Here is a 23,975-nt window from a genome sequence, read left to right on the forward strand (position 1 = left end):
TTCCTTAACTACATGCTTCAGTTCTTCGATTAGTGCTGGTTATATATTGTTGTTGATTTTCTTATGTTTCAGACTTGTAACGTAAATTGTTTTGCTATTTTGTGCTACCATCTTTATGTCAGCATTTGTTAAATGTTTAGTTTTTTTCTTTTTCTCTCTACCTCTTTCTTTTTTATAAACTTGAAATATTGATTTGACGAAATACTAGACTGTGATATTTTATCATTGATATCATTCTTTCTATATAAATGTTTACTTTCTTAATTTAGCAGTTCTCAGATGTATAGTTGTATAGCCCTAGTGCACTGTCAATGTTTTAGGTAGAATTATAAAGGTAAAGATTGTTTTAAAAATAACTTGTATACAGTATTAAACATTTTAGCAGGACAAAACTATTTATTTATTTATTTTATTTTATTTAGACAACACTGCAAACAGATGAAATAAAAAACGTGCCTTGTGGAACAAGGTAAGTGTTTAGGTATAATTGGGAAGTGAGCTATGTAGTGTAAATTTCTTTGTATCCATGTGTGACCGGTGGCAGAATGTGAAAGAGAACATAATTAGGTGTATGGTGGACAGACTGCGAGAGAAAACTAGAAGGAATATTTGAAGCATTAGCTGGTCTACCCTGTTTATTTTTGCTGGCAGAAACAAACAAAAAAAAAGTGTTCCAGCACTTCTGCACTCACAGGCATTCAAAGTAATGGCCCCAAATTGGCCGAGTTAAACAAAAATGCACTTCCAGAATGAGGGGCTGGGCAACCCATTTTTATTGTGCCTTGACTGGAAGGGGAGGGGCCATCTTGGAGTGGAAGGTGAACGCTAAATGTCTGGGGCGCCCCTTGCTTACCTTGCCAGAGCAGGAAGAACGCACATGCACAACACACGCACATGCGTGACACCTGGGATATGTGTATGCTTTTTGTTACTGTATATATTTTTGATCATTTCTAACAGACAGAAGGCAAAATATATTTCAATCCAAATTATGCAGTGTGACTAAAACATATTAATTTATCTTTCACACGTCCAAGCAGATATGTGAATTTGTTAAAACATTTTTTTCAGTTTTGCTTCTGCAAGATTTTGCTTATCATTTAATGACAACTATTTCAAAAGGATATGGAAGTCAGTAACATTTGATGGATAAAATACTTAATTACATTTTTTAATTTCATGCTAGTAAGTACTTGTTTATTTCTTATTTTTCCCTTTCTAACAGTGGTGGTGTAATGATCTACTTTGATAGAATAGAGGTGGTCAATATTTTAGCTCCAAGTGCAGGTAAGTCTCTTATTTGTAAACCTTTTTCTGTGGTTACTTTGACAGTATCAATTTAGTGGAAATTAGCAAAGAACATTCTCACAAAGTAATAAACCCTTGATGCACCCCCTCCAAAGTTATAATGTAAGACACCTTTCACTCAGTCTGGTGACTTAATGTTTTGCCCTGTGCAGTTTTACAAAACAAATATTGAGAAGTAACACACATCTTCTATCTTAACCCAATTGATTTTCAGCTTTCAGGAGTCATCATCCAAAGATTACATAACATCATAGATTTATTATTACCTTTACTAATAGTTATGTTCAAGTAATTATTTTTTTTAATTTTGAAAATATCATTTCACATATTTTATTTAAGACTTGTGCCTGTTTTATTTAGATATTAAATTACCTTTTAAAAAACAAATATAAACTGTTACATTTCTGCCATCTGTTGCAATATATCTTCTTTTGGACAATTACAGAAAGATCATATTGTCATTATTTATTAATATTTATACCATAAATATGCAATTTTTCATTTTGATGTACCCTAATTTGTTATATTCAAATGTTTATAATTTTAAACATTTATTTTTCTTTTGTCTTAATTCTAGTGGTGGACATTGTAAGGAATTATACTGCTGATTATGATAAAACCTTAATCTTTAACAAAATACATCATGAGCTGAACCAGTTCTGCAGTATCCATACACTTCAAGAAGTCTACATTGAATTATTTGGTAAGCATGTTTAAATAAAGGATGTAGGTAGTTTTCATTTAGGCATTTAACCAAACACCTTTTTGTGGGGTGTTACAATGGTTAGTGCTGCTGCCTCAAAGATCTAACATCCTGGGTTCCATTCCAGTGCCTTGTTGTTCATTGCCTTTATGGATTTTGCATGTTCTCCCTTTGTCTGCATCTGTCACAGTAATTCAGTTTTTCTTCCACATACTGTACCAAACATGAATTTTTTTGTTAGGTTGATTTTCAGTTTTAAATTGGCACTATATGGTTATGTGCATGAGTATGATGAACTGATACGGCCTATGATGAACTGGTTCCCTGTTATGATTAGCTTTTGCCATATGTCTAATGGTCCCAGCATTAACCCCTGTGTCTCTGATTTGGATGGAGTCTGTTTTAAAATGTCATTACTTTTTATTAATCTACAATACTATTTTCATTTAATTTTATATTTAGGTATTGCTAAAAACATAGCCCATCCATCCATTTTCCAACCCGCTGAATCCGAACACAGGGTCACGGGGGTCTGCTGGAGCCAATCCCAGCCAACACAGGGCACAAGGCAGGAACCAATCCTGGGGTGACCCTGTGTTCGGATTCAGCGGGTTGGAAAATGGATGGATAAAAACGTAGCAGATAAAAATGCATGTACAGGCTGTACTGGAAAGTCGGTACCCAATCGGTAAATGTGACATGGGCAGCAATTTTCATTTGTTTACATTGACTTGTGTCTGGTGACGAGATCATCAACTGCAGTTGGAAAATCTGACATACCCCATAACTAGAAGTTGCATAATGTGAGTGCTTTAGGAGCAGTGCAGTGCTTTTTATGTGGTAATACGGTTATCTTCATTTTACTAAGTTAAATATCAAATTTTAATTGTAACTTAAAAAACAAAATCTAAACTGTGAAGAGATGGGAAAAAATATCTAGATTTGAACCCATTACCATATGAATATAAAACAAAGCTTTTATCCACTGTGTCAACAGCAACTCAATTGAAATGATTTGTTAGGCTACTTTACAAAATGTAATTATTTAAATTTCCTGTCTGTAGTTGAAATGCAGAAGTACTTGACCAGTACAATTAAATATAAAAATATCAAATACATTTGTTGCACAAAAATACCTTTTAAAACTGAGATTGGTGCCAAGTGATGCTAAATACAGAGTGTTTTTCATTAGACTTCAGATGAAGAAAGAAAATAATTAAGAGTAATAGTAACAGCTTTCAAAGTGATTCATCACTTAAATGTATAAAATATACATATGTAATTTCATGTTCTTTAGCTACATTTGTTTTTTTTATTAAGATTTATGAAATTGTTTTTTTATTTATTATTACAGATTCATTACTGTGTGAGTGTATTACACTTAGCTGAATCGTTTGCCGTTAATGAATTCAATTGAAGAATAGATCACAGTTAATTTTGTCCTGTTCATCTTCTTACCAATTTTATACATATCTTTTAGACTTGTTCACAAATTAGTGATTCTATTCTAATAAAGATGTTTAGAGTATAGTAGATAGAATATATAGTAGATCTATTTTGCATACTGGTAGTTCTTACATACTAAATTTGCCTACTGTATTTTTACTTTTTATTATAGATATAATTGATGAAAATTTAAAACTCGCTTTACAGAAAGATTTGAATGTCATGGCTCCTGGTCTCACAGTTCAGGTAATGTTCTAAGAGAAAAGGCTGCCTATTAAAGGACATGACAGTCTTCAGTCTACTTTGAGATTTTGATATACCTCTTATTTTATAATATAACTACTGTACATATCTACAATTTTATAATGTCATTCTACCTAAATAAGGCATTACAGATTCTTAAAAGCAAACAGAATTTTTTCTGTGGTAATTAAGCTTTACTGTTTTCTTCTATAATAAAATTGTAGTTAGTACCAGTCCTCTTATAAAATTTTACTGAATTTGAATGTACTGTAGCTATAATTAAAAATACAGCAGAATACTGATTATCCAAGATAATATGAATCCACGCTACATCAGACTGCTGAAAACTCGCATAAAACGAGCTGCTAAAGTGATGACGGTGTGCAGAACTGGTGGGTGTTGACACAGAGAAATCAGCCGATTTCATAAGGGAAACGCACTGTTCACAGTAGTCGGAGATGGGCTCTGCACGGTGGTTGGATGGAGGGCCCTATTTAGTTCATACAGTAGAACTCATCTCTGAACCAGAGAAATACAGGTTTTTGGTTCAGCACTGGCAGTTACCTACAGTGCAAATCCTCACACTGAGATGCCTCATGGTGTGAGTTCACAGCAGTTCAATTGACAGTAAGGCTGAGATTTGCACTGTGAAAATGTGGTGTGTACTGGCAACACTGTGCAGAGAAGGTGGGAGCTGACACACCAGGGTAGCACACCACTCGAAGTGGTCAGAGACGGACTCTGCACTGCTGACAGATGGAGCTCTCTGTTTATATCGCATTGCAAAGCATTCGACAGAGAAAGCAGATTTGCAGTTCCCACTGGCAATTCACCATAGCTGTTTGAAACGTATAGACACAAAAATCTTAAGTGAATGAAACATTAGAGATTGTGTACATGCCCACTGCTGGCAACACACTGCGATAGCTGAGGGGTGCAGTTGGGAAGGAGTGAGTGAGTCACCAGCACCTCAACCGCTCACTTGGTACAATCACGGTTAAAAGTTTTGTATTTCACACACTCTGAATGAACAGTATTCATGTGAAAGCTTTTATGAATTTGAAGAAAAATAGAGTACAGTAATCCCTCCTCCATCGCGGGGGTTGCGTTCCAGAGCCACCCGCGAAATAAGAAAATCCGCGAAGTAGAAACCATATGTTTATATGGTTATTTTTATATTGTCATGCTTGGGTCACAGATTTGCGCAGAAACACAGGAGGTTGTAGAGAGACAGGAACGTTATTCAAACACTGCAAACAAACATTTGTCTCTTTTTCAAAAGTTTAAACTGTGCTCCATGACAAGACAGAGATGACAGTTCTGTCTCACAATTAAAAGAATGCAAACATATCTTCCTCTTCAAAGGAGCAAACAAATCAATAGGGCTGTTTGGCTTTTTAAGTATGCGAAGCACCGCGGCACAAAGCTGTTGAAGGTGGCAGCTCACACCCCCTCCGTCAGGAGCAGACAGAGAGAGAGACAGATAAAAAAAATCAATACGTGCCCTTTGTGCTTTTAAGTATGCGAAGCACCGGGCAGCATGTCGCTTCACGAAGCAGCTGCACAGAAGGTAGCCAACGTGAAGATAATCTTTCAGCATTTTTAGACGAGCGTCCGTATCGTCTAGGTGTGCGAACAGCCCCCCTGCTCAATCCCCCTACGTCAGGATCAGAAAAAGTCAGCGCAAGAGAGAGAGAGAAAAGTAAGCTGGGTAGCTTCTCAGCCATCTGCCAATAGCGTCCCTTGTATGAAATCAACTGGGCAAACCAACTGAGGAAGCATGTACCAGAAATTAAAAGACCCATTGTCCGCAGAAACCCGCGAAGCAGCGAAAAATCCACGATATATATTTAAATATGCTTACATATAAAATCCGCGATGGAGTGAAGCTGCGAAAGGCAAAGCGCGATATAGCGAGGGATCACTGTATTGCACTTATAGGTGTGCCTCGGTTAATGCAGAACCTTGGTAAATGGTGACACGGATAATCGATGTTCTACTGTATACAGAGTTTAATACAGTATTTTAAACAGATTGTATTGCTGTAAAGCAGAAGGTTATTTCCTGATATATTCTGTCCTAGCAAAAATAACAGGTTTTGTACGACCCCTATAAAAAGTTTTAAAAAAATTACTGCACCTTTCCCGAAATGAAAAGTAAAACATATTCTAGATTTAATTATTTTTGGTGTGTTTGATTTAAGGCTGTACGTGTGACAAAGCCAAAAATACCTGAGGCTATTAGAAGAAACTTCGAACTAATGTAAGTATGTTATAACCAACACGAAATACTTAGAAACATTTCAACTGTTGATGTAATATGAAAAAATTACTTGATTGCAGTTTTAGATACCTTAACTTTTGAAATACTGCAGCTATAAAACATGCACTATATCATTTTATGTTTGTTTAGGGAAGCTGAAAAGACAAGGTTACTGATCACTGCTCAGACACAAAAAGTTGTAGAAAAGGAAGCTGAAACTGAAAGGAAGAAAGCAATTATAGGTAAGAAATGTACATGTTATCAATGGTCAGGTTTCATGGTAAGTATGTCTTTACATCTTATTATCAAGTACCCTGGGGATGTAGTCTAATGTATGTGCACAATTTGTAATCAGTATGTTTACATAGTCCACAACACTTAATCAGATTAATTGTATCATTTATCATTAAATACACAGGTAAAGTAAATCCCGGTGTGTTGACTTTCAGTATCAGCAAAGGAGAAAATTACATTAGGACTGGTTGATTTTACACAAGGAAAGTTCTAGAATTGATTACAGTCATGGATTAATTTGTAGGTGACCAAGAGGTTTCTGACCATAGGAAAACAATAGGGTAATATTATGTTCTAGAAATTGCCAAAGCCAGTTGCAGTTATAAATATCTTGTTGTTATTATTTATCATGGACATGTTTTATTACTCATGGAGAGCTCTTAAAACTTTGTTTGTATTGGTGCTGCTACATGTGGCCTAATTCTTATGCATTTTACTGTACTTGTAGAAGAATTATGTTCCTTAAAATATATTATCTTCTGTGGTTCTGTTGATGCTGTGCTATTTTACAAATTAAATTATAAAAGTGGCATTTCGGTTACTTTCGTAATATTGATTTTGATCAGGCTGGTTTGTTATGTTATAACCTTACTATACAAATGATTTACAGCAATAAGGTTTACAGGTCTTGATTTTTTTTTACTATGTGTTATGTTAAGAGTTACATTTACATTTATTCATTTAGCTTGCAATTTATCCAAAGCAACTTACAAATGAGGTCAACATATCTGAGTAAGCAGGTAGTTAGGGGTCTGTCCTCACAGGTGGCGCAGTGGTAGTGCTGCTGCTTTGCAGTAAGGAGACTGTGGAAGATTGTGGGTTCGCTTCCCGGTTCCTCCCTGTGTGGATAGCGCTTTGAGTACTGAGAAAAGCGCTATATAAATGTAGTGAATTATTATTATTATTAAGATAGGTTACAAGACTGGGTTACAGAAATTGGGGGGAAAAAAAAGTGAAAAGGCTCTTTACAGTAAATAAAGCACAAGGCCAATTAACTTTACTTACACCACAAAAAGAACATAACTTTAAAACTATTAGCAATTAGGAAGATTTTCACAGAAAAACCACATCTTGAAAGCGGCAGACCCTGTAAGTCCTGTAAGCTGTGAGGTTGGGCCTCCATGGATTACACTTGTTTTTCCAGAACACCCCAAAGATGCTCGATCGGATTGAGATCTGGGGAATTTGGAGACCAAGTTAAAACCTTGAGTTCTTTGTCATATTCCTCAAACCATTCCTGAGCAATTGTTGCATTGTGGCAGGGAACATTATCTTGTTGAAAGAGGCCACAGCCATCAGGTAATCCTGTTGCAATGAAGGGGTGTACATAGTCTGAAGCAATCATTAGGTAGGTGATACGTGTCAAAGAAACATCCACATGAATGCCAGGATCCATGGTTTCCCGTCAGAACATTGCCCAGAGCATCACACTGCCTCTGCCAGCTTGCCTTCTTTCCATTGTTTATCGTACTGCCATCTCTTCCCAAGGTAAGTGACACATAAGCCCATGGCTACCCACATGATTGAAAAGAAAATGTGATCCATCAGAAGAAGCCACCTTTTTCCATTGCTTCATGGTACAGTTCTGACACTCAAATGCTGATTATAGATGCTTTTAGTGGTGGAAAGGTGTCACCATAGGCACTCTGACTTGTCTGCGGCAGTGCAGCAACTGCGGTGCTCTGTGTGTTCAGACACCTTTCTCTCATAGTCAGCATTACGTTTTTCAGCAGTATGTGCTAAAGTATCTCTTCTGAGAGATCGGACCAGATGAGCTAGCAATTACTCCCTACGCATATAAGTGAGTCTTGAGCACCATTACCCTGTTATCTTTTCACTAGTTGTCCTTCCTTGAGCCACTTTTGGCAGGTACTAACCAGTGCATACTGGAAAACCCCACAAGACCTGACATTTTGGGATTCTCTGACCCAGTCGTCTAGTCATCATAATTTTGCCCTTGTCAAAATTGCTCAGATCCTTCTGGCTTCTAATACATTGACTTCAAGAACTGACTGTTCACTTGTTGCCTAATATATTCTACCCCTTGACAGGTGCCATTGTGACAAGATAATCCGTGTTACTCACTTCATCTGCCAGTGGTTTCAGTGTTGTGGCTAATTGGTTTATCTTGCAGCAATGCAGTAAATTGGTGCTTTGTTCCTCCAGTGATGCTAAAATATGACCTAGCCTAGTGATCTGGAACTGAATGCATGGGTACAGAAAATAGATGAATAAATTATTCAGTATTCACATACAGTCTGTCAGGATGCCACATTAACCTAAAAAGATCTATTTGTTGTTTGATTTTTCTCTTTATTTCCTGGCATATGCCAGCCTGGCATGTATTGGATTATAGATCAAGATTCCTGATAATGACTTCATTTGTTAGCACACACACAAATTTGACGTTCTTATTCTCATCTCTTCTTCCACCCAGATATCTGTTTTTAAAGCACATAACAAGTTTATGACCACTTAGGCCAAATTGTAAATTAATGATGGACATTGCTGAACTGCTACATTAGTGTTTATGTGAGTTCATAGGACTGCCCAGTTTTTATTTACATTTGATAATTGAATATTTGGAAAGTGCTAGTTTTAACTGAAATAATTTGTGAACTGTTATACTATATGGTATTCATTTGTGTATCTTTAAATTTATTAGAAAAAGTATATGCTGGGTATGTCTTTTTAGGCTGCAGTGAAACATGGCAAAACCTTATTATTTGGATTCTAGAACTTTGTCTTTAGGTAATGTCAAGGCGGTTTCATTACATTGTATATACAAGTACTGTACTTAATTAGTTGTATAATCTGTGTTTTATGTTTGACAATGTGTGATATTTGTTTTGCTTCATGGTACAGTAAAGTGAATAATCATTTGATTTAAATATTTTGTCCAAAAATCTCATATTTAAATAATTTTGAACATTTTTAATATTTTAAATTTTGTGATATTCACACTTGGTATTTATTTTCTAATGCAGAAGCACAAAAGGTTGCTCAGGTTGCCGAGATTCAATTCAAGCAGAAGGTTATGGAAAAAGAGACTGAAAAGAAGATTTCTGAAATAGAAGGTTGTTATTCTAAACTACCCAGTCTGATTACTTTTAACAGTAATTAAACATCAGAAAAGAATTTATGGTTCATATTTTTTAAGAAGTGCTTTATTTGTAATTAGTAATATTAAACTCTCTATCGAATTGATCATAATGTAATTTAAGCTAATCGCTTTATTCATCTATGAAATACAAAATACTGTTGCCTGAAGTAAATACAAAAAAAGCATAATTTGTGAATATACTTGTAGGATGGATAAAGCAACACATTATTTAGAAAGAAATTATATTAGAATATGTTGCCCATTAAACCTGTAGTTAACATTAGCTGAGGACTGTTAAACTGCTTAGACCGTGTAATTTGCTTAGCTTAATATAATCAAATAAAGAATGGTTTTAAGAGCAATTGATCTGCACTATGGAATTCCCCAGAGTTTATCCACAAAAGAAACAGAAATAAAACCTTGAACAGAAATTTGCTTTTGTTTTATGAAATATTGACACTTATTAGTATTAGTAGCCATATTATTAACAACTAGACATTAAGCCCGTTACAATAACGGGTGCTAGAACAGTAGTGCATTCTCTTTGATAATTTTTTTTACGCTCATTTTCCTGTTCCTCTATAGATCTATTTGCTCTTTTGGATGGCATGTTGTTAGTAGATAGTCACAGTAATAAAGGCTTGTACGTCCGTAATATTTTCTGTTACAGTAATACTGGCTCGTATGTGGCTGTAATATGCGTCACTATATTGTGTGCCTTTAATTTTCTCTCGCAGTAATACTGGTTTGTATTTCTGTAAAATGTCTGTAATTTTCTGACAGTAATACTGGCTTTGATGTCCGTAATATGCGTTTAATAAGCAAACTGACCAAAATGATGGGTAACAATTTAATAGCCTTCCATTGGCTTTGTTTAATTTGTGAATTTGGGTGGATACTTCAAATATGCTTTGTTGAGGTTACTTTTAAAAAAGGTATTGATAGCTGTTCATAGATGACTTAGCACTACCAGAGTGCTTTTATAACTGCAACTGTTAACATTCAATAAGGTGGTAATTTTGCATGTTTTAAGAAGAGCTGCACATGTAACTGACTGTGGAAACTAGCATTTTGTTAATGATGCTATCGCTCAAAGTAAGAAATTTCAGTTTGTTTTATTATGGCAAGGGCACTGTAGAGTAAGTAGGTAAATTCAGTAAAAATAAAAAACTAGGCACAGGTCTTTATCCTTTTTGCCGGGAAAAATTAAAGTCATGAGTGTACTGTATTAAGTGCAACTTATTATTAAATAATTCTTTTTAAAATTGTAGGAGAAATTATCTAATAAATGTGCACCAGGCCATAGTAAATCGGTATAATTAAAAGTTTTTTTTTTTTTTAAAAAAATTTTTTGTTATGAAGTCTTTAAAGATGCACCATTTAAATGCATCTAAGAGTGTGAACATCTTTAGCAACACCTTGTGTAATCACTAGGGACCATTATGTATTACAAAATGTTGAGCATTGTTAACTAGTAAGACTTTACATGATATAATATTTAGGAATTCTCTTAAGTGATGCTTTAGGATTACAGCTGAAAGTCAATGAGCATCATGAAGCATTTAGATTGAATTCTTAACTCTTAACCTTTTGATTATTAATAGTAACTTTATTTGAAATTGTTTGTTTACAATTTCCCTTTTTTTCTTTGTATAGATGCAGCATTTTTAGCAAGACAAAAAGCAAGAGCAGATGCAGAATATTACACTGCAGAAAAGATGGCAGAAGCAAATAGGGTAAAATATGATTAAGAAAATATATTTTGTTTAACAGGTGTTATGTGCTTTGAATGACTCTTGCATTTCCTGTGTCACACATTCAGGGTTAAGATCAGCTATTTCCCTGGTGCTGACCTACTGTGATCAGCACTGTTTATCACTAGTGTAAATTGTTATCAAGAATAATTGAAGCCACCTTTTGTCCTACCCCTGAAGTGCAGAAGCAAGTTTCTTGACTACTCACAGTCTGCACCCCCAGTCTTTTAGTCAGGTGGAGCAGAAAGCGTCTGTAGCCTTGTCTTGACATAATCTTGAATAGTTTACACAAATAAGAGGCATAATATACAATTTTAACCTGATGTGATGTGTTACATTATGCAAATCTGTCTTACTGAAATTTTGTTATTGCTAGCCTGAAATTGTGGTTGCAGTGCAGCCTTTTTCTTTTTGAGTAATTAAATTTACAAGCCAAGTTAATTCTATTTTTCAGGAGAATTTTTTTTTTGCTTTCATAAAATGGAAGTTGATTAATTAAAAGAAGTAGTCATGGGATGTGCACAGACAGATTTGGAAATGTTTTTTTATTATGAAGTGATATTTTACTTTATGGCAGTATGCTGTGATATGTTAGCAGTGATTGAAAGTTTTGTCTATTTCATTGTCCATGGTAGAAAGTGAGTAGGTAATTCATTTCTAATGCACTTCTTATTCTGAAATGGAACAGCACTAAACCAATTAAAGAGGTGGTCTAAACTTTTTCTGTTTAGAAAATGCAATGTTTTGCTCATAGGGTCATTTTGTTTAGTGTAAGTTTCTGAAGTGTACCTTATTCTGGAATTCCTGCAGGTGTACATAGATTTTTTTTAATGATTGTAACTAATCAGCAGCCAAGACTGAGTCAATCACTCTGTGCTATAATGGACCATAAGTTGATAGAAAATAATATTACAGTGTTCAGAATTGCATTTTATAGCATCCAGAATGTTTTATTTTGGGTTCATATATTTTTATTTCGGAACATTATTTGCTAATGGAGCTGTGGGTGGATGGCTTTCTTTTCATGACTTGTTACTGTCTTTGATAACTGTCATTATCAGAAAGCAGCAATTGTTAACTAAATTACTTAAATTACCCATAATTAGATTTTTTTATTTTAGCTATTGTGATATTTTGGTACAGTGGTTGCCAGTGCTGACTCATGGCTCCAATATTGGATGCTGCCTTGTGTTTGATGCTGTTGCAGTAGGCTCTGATACCAATGTTTCTTAATTAGGTTAAGCCAGTTTGATTAATTAAAAAAAAATAAAACTTGTCATCCTTAATAAGGTAAAGTTCAGAGTTTACAAAATTACAGTCTAAAGCATTACTGCTAGTAATTTCATAGAAATAATTTGGTGTCTAATATGAATGTCTAATTAGATACTTGAACTCCTTAATTCCCAAACATTTTCAATATGATTAACAAAAAATAAGTTTCAGTAATCAATTAAAGTTTTTAATCCATTAATAAACATATAGCAATATTGTTGACCATCTTAAAATATACAGGTTGTAAAGTATCATAATTTTTTTTCCAGATGAAATTAACCCCTGAATACCTAGAACTGATTAAATTTCAATCAATTGCTGCTAATAGTAAAATCTATTTTGGAAACAACATCCCGGACATGTTTGTGGACAGTGGTGCATTTCAAGTGAAGAAAACACCAAAACAGGAGGACTCTACATTTACAGATGTCCAGGAATCTCTCAGAAAAACAAAGAAAAAGGAAGTAATGGATGCAACAGCAGATGCTTTTTGATTATACTAACTCTCTGACTGAGAAATGGTGCATAATATATTTTCTGGCATGCTATTTTTTTTTATTAAAGGTGGGTGATTGTCCTTTTTGATTTTAAAAAAGCTGAATGTTTACAGTGGATTTTGAGTTATATTGTACGAATGGTGCCCTGTGAGTAGGTGTTTGTGAATCTTTAATTATGTTGGCATTTAACCCATTTTTAGATCTTGCCTCTATGACTGCCAACATGAGGTCTAAAGAATAAAAAAATTGTTGCCTTGTAAATAAATTATTAAAAGGATAACTTTTTTACATTATTAAGTTAAAAATGTTTAAATAATGTAAAATTAGAAATAACAAATAAATATTCACTAATACAGGATTAACCATTGCTGCAATTTTTTAATTTATTGAATTTTGTTCAAATAATTAAATTTTGCAGTGACATCTCATTTTAAAGAATGATATATATATAATACATATATACAGTGGTGCCTTGGTTTGCGAGCATAATTTGTTCCGGAAACGTGCTTGTAATCCAAAGCACTCGTATATCAAAGCAAATTTCCCCATAAGAAATAATGGAAACTCAAATGATCTGTTCCACAACCCAAAAATATTCATATAAAAATGATTAATACAAAATATTAAGTAAAAATATATAAAACAAATTAATGGGCACTTTACCTTTGAAAAGAATTGTGGTTAGTGTGAGGGAGACAAGAGAGATGAGAGAGAGAGAAGAGGAGGAGGAGGAGGGTTATTGTGTAGGACAACTTTCACTATAACAGAATCACTGCTGTCTGTTGGCTCACTGGAATCTTTTTCTTTTTTGGCGACTTTTAACAAAGAACCTATCCAATGACAGTTGCTTTTGTCTCCTTTTGAGGATTTTTGCGGAAATGTGACATTGCATTGTCATTAAACAGATTCATCACTTGCACACAAAATAAAAAAAATGCTTTACGCACACACACGTGGTCACAATGCTATAGTAAACAATATCCGCTTGTACGGATGTTGACTATGAGTAAGGCACGCGACTGAGACCGAGTATGGGAGACGATTACCCACAATCCCATGGAGAGAGAACAGCCATCGGCTCAGCTGTGATCGCATGATGCTCGGCAGGCAAAGCGTATACATACTAGTAGTATTGCAAGACCTCCCTCATTTATCAAGTTAAAATTTATTAAAAAATTTTGCTCGTCTTGCAAAACACTCGCAGACCAAGTTACTCGCAATCCAAGGTTTTACTGTATATATTTTGGTTGATCTGGTATACTAAATTCTTCTTCTGGTATAAATTTCATAACAGTTTTTACCAGTATGCTAAAAATAACTGAAAAACCTTTAAACACATTTAAGCAGGAACAGGGAAATACGATTTTCTGTTGGTGTATAAATGTCATAAAGATAAATTACTTTTATGTGAACTATGTGCCAGCCCCTTAAAGAATAGTACCCTGAGTTCTGTGCAGCTAAACTTGATTGGTAAGTCGATGCAAACAGGCAGGAAGAAGCCTTTTCTTTCTTGTACTATATTTGGCAGAGAGAGGGGAGTCAGTACTGTTCTTTGAGTTTGAGTAGCAGAGTGGTAATAAAAGTTTCGATTGGTAAGAGTTGTCATGCAAACATGCATAGTTACAATAATTTGTTAAAAATACCTTTTGGTGTGTACAAATACATTATACCTGATTAGTCTGCACAATTACTGTAGTACACTAATTGTTCAAAGTATATGTTTCAATCTAAAAGTATAAACAAATACATTACACTGGTATCTACTGAAACGGTCAGTTTTTAATTGTACTGTGATTCAGGTTTTTGGCCACATCGCTCAGTCCATTTATTAAATATCTGTTCAAGAAAATACATTTTAACTATACTTGGATGTTTTTTTATGTCTTCCTAAGGTAACATATATTAATTTAAGTTTGAAAATGTAAAAACCAGCTAAATGTTAATTTTAATGTGTTAACAATTAACCACTATGTTTTCTCTGATTTTTCTATTTGAGGACAGTAGAAAATGTCTTCTCTTTTCAAGAAAATTAGCACACATAAATTAGTATTAGTATTTTCCATAGTAAGGAATTGGATCATCTTTTTGACATTTATTTAATGAAAGCAATAAATTGTAGTATAGTGATAAATGATGATTTGCATTCAAACTGTGAAAAAAAAATTACATATACTAAATATGAACTGTATTATGCTTATAAAGTTCAAAAACAATGGTGCATCACAAGAATTAAATGCATTTTTAATTTAATATTTTTCTTGTAACTGGAAATCAAATGTACTTTGTTAGATATTCATAAGAAGGGTATTTTTCTTTGAAGGAATATTGACCATTTATTTTAGATATAAAATATTTTGCACATACTCTTGGTATAGCATATAAGGAGTGTGAAATAATTGCATAAAACTGATCAGGCTTAGTAAGTTTTTAACATGACTAATACATAATAAGATGATGAATCCATTGGGTTCAGACTCTGCATCTGTCATAACTGAATTTCTTTTCATAAATGCTCACTAGGGAGAAAACAATATGAAAAAATCAGTAAGTGATTACTAAATACTAAAGCAAAAACGAGTCATGAAAATGCCAACAAAAGCTTCAGACAATACAGACTGTGCTGCATATAGGCAGCTATAACTGTGTTCGCAAAGTTATTTTAAAATAATTTCTTCTACAGTATTTTCTGTAACTTACTTTTCCTCTCCTGAAAAAGTGGGTTAAAATGATTTATTTTTTAGAACCATAAACCCTTTTAATTAACAGGCTTTGTCTTAAGGCCCATGTCACATTAGGTGAATTTTCTTGTGATTTTATTTTAGCTTTAGCCTTGTTTTATATAATGTTAGTGAGTCTGAGGCAATAAGTGGCACACTCCCGTGTCATATAGTTTGACATAATGCCCATGACTTGCCTCGACATAATCAAACAGGTTTGATTTTGTGTTTAGTCATAGTAATCGTAAGGTCAGAATCTGTGTGCATGTGAGCTGACAACCAGTGAAGTACCATGCATATAATACAGCAACGGGGAATAAGGAACACTGGTATTTTCAACCTCAGAAACAAAAGAGTAGCAAGCTAGTCTGTTTTATGTCTCATGTTTTACATACCACAACCAAATAGGAAAAAATGAAAAATATTCGTACAGCACCGGCTCCATCAGCTAGCATGATATTGGTTATCAGTAAAAGGCATGAGCACGACTTTGCTTGCAAGTTTAGTCTGACTAACCCACCAACTAGAAGTCGTGTATGTTACATTGGTTTTAGATGTGGCTATCTTTATTTGCACTTTGGATGTAATTACTGTAGTGCTTTAGATTATAAGTCCTAACATTTTCCTTGCTTTGACCAAATTATAAATTGTAATGCAATTGTGCTAAAACTGAGTTTCCTCCATGTGTGTAATTAGGGAAATTTCCAGTTTAACCATCTAAAGGAACTGACGGTCCTTCACACTTACCAGGATATTCACACATGACACTCCTGTGCAAGTAGAAAAGAATCCTGAAAACTGGACAGAAGCTTCCATTAAACCAACATTGGTTTATTTAGGCAAAATTTAGCAATGAGCACCATTGGTCAAGAGCTAAATATGCTTTCTATACAGATAACATTTTAGTACAAGGTACGTTAATCACAAAAACACAATTTAAACATAAGAAAAATACAATGCTAAGCTAATGATTTATACTTGGCTATCTGTTTACTCACAAATAATACAGATCATATCCTGTTAAAGCGAATTCCGAAGTAACAATATTTTCAGAATAACAAATACTTTTTGTTTGCCCGGACAAACATTCATACAACCTCATGTTTAACGGATTTCGTTTTAGGGAAATGTAAATTTCAGTATAACAGGTGTTTTTTTTTCTTTCTAAAAATGGCCACAGAAGGTAATAATGCAGTGCAAAAAATGCTTAATGTTGTGTCTATACTTTCGCCAAATCTTGGGAAACCCTGCAACAGGCTTGTCTCTTTCTTGTTAGACCAAAAGAAAGTGACAATTTGTTGCGAAATTTCCGGTCACAGCAATATCAGCAAGACGTAACATCATACAGGTATAGTTGAATTCTAAGTCAGTGCTCCACTGAGCGTCTGCATGATAGTTGTGTCATGTGTGGATACTGTACTGTTCAAGCTTCATAGCGTTTTCTTTGCGATGAACAAAAAAGCGAGAAACTGTCGGTTTACACTGGGGAAAAAAAATCTCATTTTCGTTCTGTATTCATACCTGTATTTCTGTATGAAAAAAAGTTACATCTAACGTCTAATTTTTCAAATAAAATTTTTTTCGCTGTTTAAGAATCACTTTTTTTATATATAGATATTGTCAATTTTTGGACACTGGGTTGCACAAGAGAGAGGAAGGGGAGTCTAGGTTTCCAAGGAATATAGAGAAGGCAGGTACAGTCTCAAGACTTCATTCAAAATAGGAGGTGGTACTTCAGTAGTCAAGTTCATAATAGCTGTGATACATGGGATATTGTCCTGTTTTAGCACCCATCTTCAGAAGAACCATCGGCAACTTGGAATCTCTGCTGTGGCAGACCAGGAGAGTTTGAGGAAGAGCAGGTCAAAGCCTGGTGTTAAATGTTCTAAATATGTTGCGACTAGCGCCTTAGGCAGTAAGCCTGATTCTGCAGAGAACAACCAATTGCTTTGCCCTTAGTTTACTGTTTACCAGATGCAGCTGAGCAGCTATGGAGCTGTTCTTGTGCTGCCTTGGCATATGACAGAGAACAGAGCCAGATATTTAGCAATGCTTTTTAAAGGGTGAAATCCTCTTTAAAGCATTTCACATGTTTTCAGCACAACTTTTAGTCATAATTTTGCTTTAGTGAATTCTGGCCTTTTTTGAAATTAATGCAATTCTTAATTTTTCTCAAGGTGGCATGAAGAAATGCTGGAGTCCACCTGCCATTGATTTCACAAATGTTTCACTGCCACTTAACTGCCACATCCCAGTTCGTCATAGGAAGTTATTTCATTTAATTACCTGGAAGGGAATGTAAGATGGAACCATATTCTCCATGTGGACAGAGAGTAGCCTGATTTAACAACTTTTTTTTTTCTTTATTGAAAATACTACCAAAGCAAACAAATTAATTACTTAAGATTTGGTCATTGGTATCCTTAAGTGTATTACTTGTCTCAACATCAGAGTGTCATATGTAAGGCTATTGTGACATTTTCAGTGCTTTGCCCAGCAATTTTTAATATTTCGTTCACATATAAGTATAGCTGGTAAGTTTCTGATAATTATTCCAAATGTCTGCATGGGAAGTTGAGCTATGTTCTTAGAACCTTTCCGAAGTGTCTGAATGAAATATTAGGACAGCTTAGCTATTAGCTGAACAAAGAAACCTAGTGGGCTGAATCGTCTCCTCTATTTTGTCAAATTTCTTATGTTCTTATGTTATCATATGCCCTTTAACTAGCAGTAAATTCCTGAAATGTCCCACATTGACCTAGTAGATTACAGATACTACCCTGGAGAAGGAAAGGGGATTTACTTCTGTAGGGCCATTGCTGTTATAAGAGTTTTTCTCATTATGTAGTTTTGTAAAATCACATAATCATCAGAAAGATTCCTGAGATTTCAAAATTTCATTTTACAAACAAGGAACAAAATGATTCTCTTTTCTATGACATGTGTTAAATTTAATACCTTAAAGGGATACTGTACTCGTTTTAAATCCAGTTCTTTAAAGAGTTTGGAGCTAATGGACAGTCTTGCATTGTCAGTGCTCAGCGAGTCAGTTTAGAATTTTCTTTTTACCTTTCATCCTTTAATTTTAGTGTTTAAACACTTCCTCCAGTTTAAAAAGTTACAATTTTGCTGCTTTTTACTCTTAAAAGCTCTGATAAATTATTTACTGCCTGATTACTTGTTTTAATTCATAAGATATTGGATTACAAGTAAGATAAGCAAAAGTTTGATCCAAAGTAGCAGTGTTGCCATTTCTGAAGCAATCCTCTGCCAGTAAACAGGCACTTGATTGGCATGTCTAACATATGGATTGGGCCAATGAGGTTGTGGTTTAGGTATGATAAATACAATGTAGTACTGGCTCTGTTCATATCATGTTTTCTACATATATGCACATTTTTGATTTTTATATTGCTTATTTTGAGTTTTTATGATGCAGATTGAGCATGGGAAAGGTGCTATGTAAATAAAATGTTTAGTTATTATTATTTGAATTAGGAAAACAAATGTGTAGAGTGATAAAGGATGCTTAGTTTTATGTAAATAGCACCTCCACATGTGAACATTTTTAGATCACTTTGATATGTCATATCTTGGGAAGTTGTTATTCAATATCCCAAGGTAAACAAATGTGTATCCTGTCAATAAGACGCCATGGGCAATGTATCCTTCTTAAGAACCTGGCATTGTGCATCACTGAAGAAATACAAGGAAATTCTCTGAAGAGTTCTTCTTAGCACAGATGAAGAATATGATTATTACTGACTCGCAGTTGATTTTAAGGAATTAATCTATGCAGTTACTAAGTTAAAGGTTGTATGGAATAGTGTTTTCAGCATTTGATCTCTTCTGTCGGCCATATGCTACAAAACTAGTTGTCAATTTATAAGAGGTGAAGATTAGTATACTGTATTCCAGAGCTAGGGATTTAAGTTTTCTTCTTACTTAGTACTTATTAATCAGTTTTTCCAATTACTGTATCACTTAATGAAGAAGCCCTTAACTTCAAGTTGGAACAAAAGTGCAAGTGTGATTTGTAAAGCTCCTATCTTGTGTATGTATGTTGAAATGTAAACCATATTTGTATAATTAATATTTGATGACATAATAAAATTTAATTTCTTTAGTTTATAGTGGGATGACATTTTTGAGCACAAGCCATTTTGTCATTTATAGCTTATGTTAACAAGTTTTATTTCATTCTTGATTATCTCTTTCATTATCTTTATTTACAATTTTAATTCTATGAGTACAGTGATCGCCTGCTATGTCGTGGTTCAGCTATCGTGCCCCCGCTATATCGCGGAAAAATTCAGTAAGTACATCCTACCTGTAGTGTACTTTGCAGCCAGTTCATAATAAAGCATACGGTTTTCAGCAGTCACTACGTGTGCTAGACAAAAGTTCGTTAGAACAATATTATAATTTATAATAACTAACGTATACGTAACATTTAAGCAGTGCACTAGTAAATCATAAAACATACTGCTATGTACAGGAATACATAGACAGTTGCAATTCATAACGAAATGTACATACGCTTTTCATTTGTCACTACGCGTGCTAGACAGTAAATCATTAAATATACATATATTGTACACAACGGTAGACGTCCCAGTACCCAGATGATTTCTTACAAGGCCCGTTATTGGCTGAAAGAGGAGATTCAACCAATCAGAGTGGGATTTTCATTCTCTTGGGCTCTGATTGGCTCCTGCTAACGTGGTGTAATCTCGCAAGAACAGCAAGCGTGGGTCCCTGACGCATCTCAGTTCTCTGCGTACCTTGCTTGTGGTCCGATTGTTGTGAGCAAACTTTTTGTGAACTTTTCATTTTGTTTTAAGCCCTACGATGGCTTCCAAACGTCCTTCATCTTCTAAGCCTTCTTGTAGTAGTGAGCCTAAGTGCCAGAGGAAGACCTTGACCATTCAGGAGAAGGTAAAACTCCTGGATATGCTTCGGGAAGGAAAGCATTACGCAGACGTCGCTCAACATTACATGTGTTTAAAGCGTGTGGTGGGGTGTTTTAAGGCTTAAACTATATTTAAAAAAAATGCTTATTTGTATGGCCTTTCTATATCGCAAATTTTCAGCTATCGCTGAAGGGTCTGGAACATAACTTCCGTGATAGGCAGGGGATCACTGTAATCACATTTGTTTCCTCAAAAGTCATCAAAGTTCAGGGACATATGAAGAACCTTAGCTGCAAGGGGCTTGTAGTCATGATGAAAATGTACTTTATCACATACCATACGTATACATGTCAACAGTTTATCATTGTACATTGACAGGAAACTGCTGCAGTCTCAACAAGAACTTGAATTTCAATTAATAATGATTTTATATTGTGCTTTTTTAAATCTGTGTGATACTGGTAAGATTAAATGTATTTTTATGGCACCTTTAATAATAATCATTATTTCAGTTTGCATCACAAAACATTAACTCTTCTAGGTAAGGTATAAACATCTAGAACAGTGGTGTCGATTGCATGGCCTGTCCAGTATACAATGTCAAGATGAAAGCTGTGTGTGTGCAGCTTGAAAGATGAGATGATAATGTGAAGGTTTTCTTTTATGCGTCAGGTAAGCACCCCACAGCCAAACAGGCCAACACATATTTTCTAAATTTCTGTCATGGCTAATAATTACACGAAGTGTGATTCTTCAGTTGTTTAGTTTCTTAAACTTTGCCAAAAATGAAAGCACACCATAAACTTAAAAATTAATACCTTTAGTTTATAAGCTAAGAAATCTTTACAACAAGTGTTTTGAAGTCTAATGTAGTATTCTAAAAGTTACTTGGAAATCAATGGCAGTGAATAAAACTAAAAAAAGTTAAAAGAATTTCTTGGAGAGATGCACATGGGTGGGACAATGCAGCAGGAGACGGTCTTGTCACTTGTATTTGAGATGTGTCCCTTTAGAAGCTTTCAACATGAGCACCATTTGTTGTTCCGTAAGAAACCGTTGTAACACTACGTAGATTGAACTACAGGGCCAGTGCTTGAGCGGACTTGATTAGCACACCAACTCTTTAGATATCAGTGAGGAAAATGTCTTACTTTGTAGCCGTTTGACATGGGGTTTGGGCTGGCATGCTCATGATCTGTGTCACTGACAGGGGTGTGTATATTTAGATGGCTACACAGTTAGTAAAGCTCATTGACTATGATATCTTGCTCAGAAGGGGTAAGGAGAAAAGGGCTAAAAGTCTGTATAAATTATAGTGTAAAAATAATTATTACATGTCTGGTGAAGTTTACATGTATATTTAGGAATAAAATCCATGCCGTATTTTATAAAAGTACAGGATTAGTGTATTAATTCTGTGCATTGAAAACAGTAAGTACTCCTCTCTACTGTATAATTATAGAAAAGAAAAATGTGGTAATGAAACTGTCAAACTGAATTTCAATCTAATATGCATTGCACATAATCTAAGCAACACACAGTTAGGTACTTGAAAACACTTTCCTCTTGATTTTTCTCACTGATACTGAATAAGTAGGTCAGAATTAGAAGCACACGTTTGCATGTTATATATTGCACAGAAAGGAATAGAAGATAATGTCAGCAAGTATGCAATTAAGTTTGGCTTAACTTAGGACAATAAGAGGAAGAGTTAGAGAAATACTACTTTTTCAGGTAATATCAAGAAACACTTTTATGAGTGTTCAAGAAAAGCATGCTTAAATAAAATTGTAGTTGGGCTGGTGTGAGTGGTTGGCTAATGCATGAAACTGAATGTGGGTTTCAATTAAATTTTTTTTAGCTACACAATTGTTAATAAATTTTGAAAAGTATTGGAAGGCACAGTGGATTGCCCTGCTGCCTCAAGGTTCGGTGTCGTGGGTTTAGATCCCATACCTGGGTGGAGTTTGCATGTTCTCACCACGTGTATGTAGCTGTATGTGGGCTTTGGAAAGTCATTCAGGTAAAGCTAGATTAGCTGGTGTTTGTGTTGACGTGAGTGGGTCAAGTGATAGCTGTTTCCAAAGTCTGCCTGGATTGCTACAACCCGCACACACACATTCCCCCCAATTCAAAAAACATGACCCTGATTTAGATTTAAATTCAAAACATACACTGAGCATGGTACTTATTTAATTTATTTTCTAATTTGAAAATCCCAACTTTTATTTCTATTACCTCAGTACCTACACAAATTAGCAGAACGTGCACTTCCCTTCTAATAGATCATCAAAGTAGTCAATTATACAATACAGCGTTTCCACAAGCTGTAAGATTAAGCTATTTTTCCACAGTTTCACAAACCATCTTTGATTTCGTAGTGACAATCTCTGATAACAGAAAGGTAAGCACTTACCAAAGGATTAGTCTCTTTTTATAATCTCAAGTGAGCATAGAGCATTAACACATTCTGTTCCAAAATGAAAACTTACTAGGACCTTGTAAATAGAGGATCATTTCAGCCACTGATCTGTAAGTGTTCTTTGTAAAGTTCATTTTCTGTAGATGTACCCAATTGATAACTAAAGCTACACTGTTGCAGACTCTAAACGTATTTTTAAAATCACCATTTTTTGTTTACTACTTTGTTTTTTCTATTCTTCTAAAGTTATTGCTCTGGTAAAATCACTTAGCCTTTACTGATGTTTTGTAATCGAGGGAACAAATGTGCATTGTGAGGAGTGAAATACCTTACACATAGCCATTAATTTATTTGAATACTGCTCTACCTTTTGGCGGTGTTCTTCTAAATTCTCATCACTATAAGTTTTAACTCCTCTCTAATATTGGTAAGATGTAGAAATGAATGCATAAACCTCACTCCCCAGCTGTGTCCCCATTGTACAATGTAATGGCATGTGTCAAGATGCAGGACAAGTTGAAGGGCTGTTTGGTTTTGTTGTGTAGCTTAAAATGTGATTGGTTTTTTGAAGGAATGATGCAAGTACTGCATATGTCATGTTGATTATGGGGTGAGGATTTGAACAAACAATATTTTTTTTTTTTCCTATAATACAGTCCGTTACAATGTTTGTATTCTGAATTTTTACAGACTGTGTTCTTTTTCACAATTGTCATAACAAATAAATATTTTGATACCATTGTGGCTTAGGAGTATTCTTTTTCCTTTATACATCAATAAGGATTTGTTGCATTACCCTTGGCAGCCTGCTTGCTGTGTCTTTTGTGTGCACAGTTATTGTGTGTGAATGTACACCTGGCCTTAACTGGTGCTTTCAGAGGTCTTATCGTGGTCGGATAGCACTTGACCTCATTCAGAACTAGGTGTACAAATGTTCTTATGATTGAAGCACTTGGGCCAAAGTCCATGATGGTCAAAAACACCTAGTGAACACATTGAATACAAGTGTAAAACACACAAGTGGGAATGGATTCAAATTTT

At 34.7% G+C, this 23,975-nt stretch overlaps 1 protein-coding gene across 1 annotated transcript in view; it reads left to right on the plus strand.

Annotated features, from left to right (window-relative positions):
- erlin1 (ER lipid raft associated 1) overlaps nt 1-23,673 on the plus strand; it is a 50,453-nt gene extending 26,780 nt beyond the window's left edge. The window contains exons 4-12 of the mRNA XM_028795591.2: nt 423-469; nt 1,226-1,287; nt 1,886-2,011; nt 3,630-3,703; nt 5,904-5,962; nt 6,113-6,204; nt 9,244-9,333; nt 11,016-11,095; nt 12,655-23,673. Coding sequence (XP_028651424.1) covers nt 423-469; nt 1,226-1,287; nt 1,886-2,011; nt 3,630-3,703; nt 5,904-5,962; nt 6,113-6,204; nt 9,244-9,333; nt 11,016-11,095; nt 12,655-12,879 — 855 coding nt within the window. The 3' untranslated portion in view covers nt 12,880-23,673. The remainder of the gene's footprint in view (nt 1-422; nt 470-1,225; nt 1,288-1,885; nt 2,012-3,629; nt 3,704-5,903; nt 5,963-6,112; nt 6,205-9,243; nt 9,334-11,015; nt 11,096-12,654) is intronic.
- The last annotated feature ends 302 nt before the right edge of the window (nt 23,674-23,975 follow it).

This window comes from Erpetoichthys calabaricus, chromosome 2 (assembly GCF_900747795.2).
Source record: "Erpetoichthys calabaricus chromosome 2, fErpCal1.3, whole genome shotgun sequence".
Taxonomy (NCBI): Eukaryota; Metazoa; Chordata; class Cladistia; order Polypteriformes; family Polypteridae; genus Erpetoichthys; species Erpetoichthys calabaricus.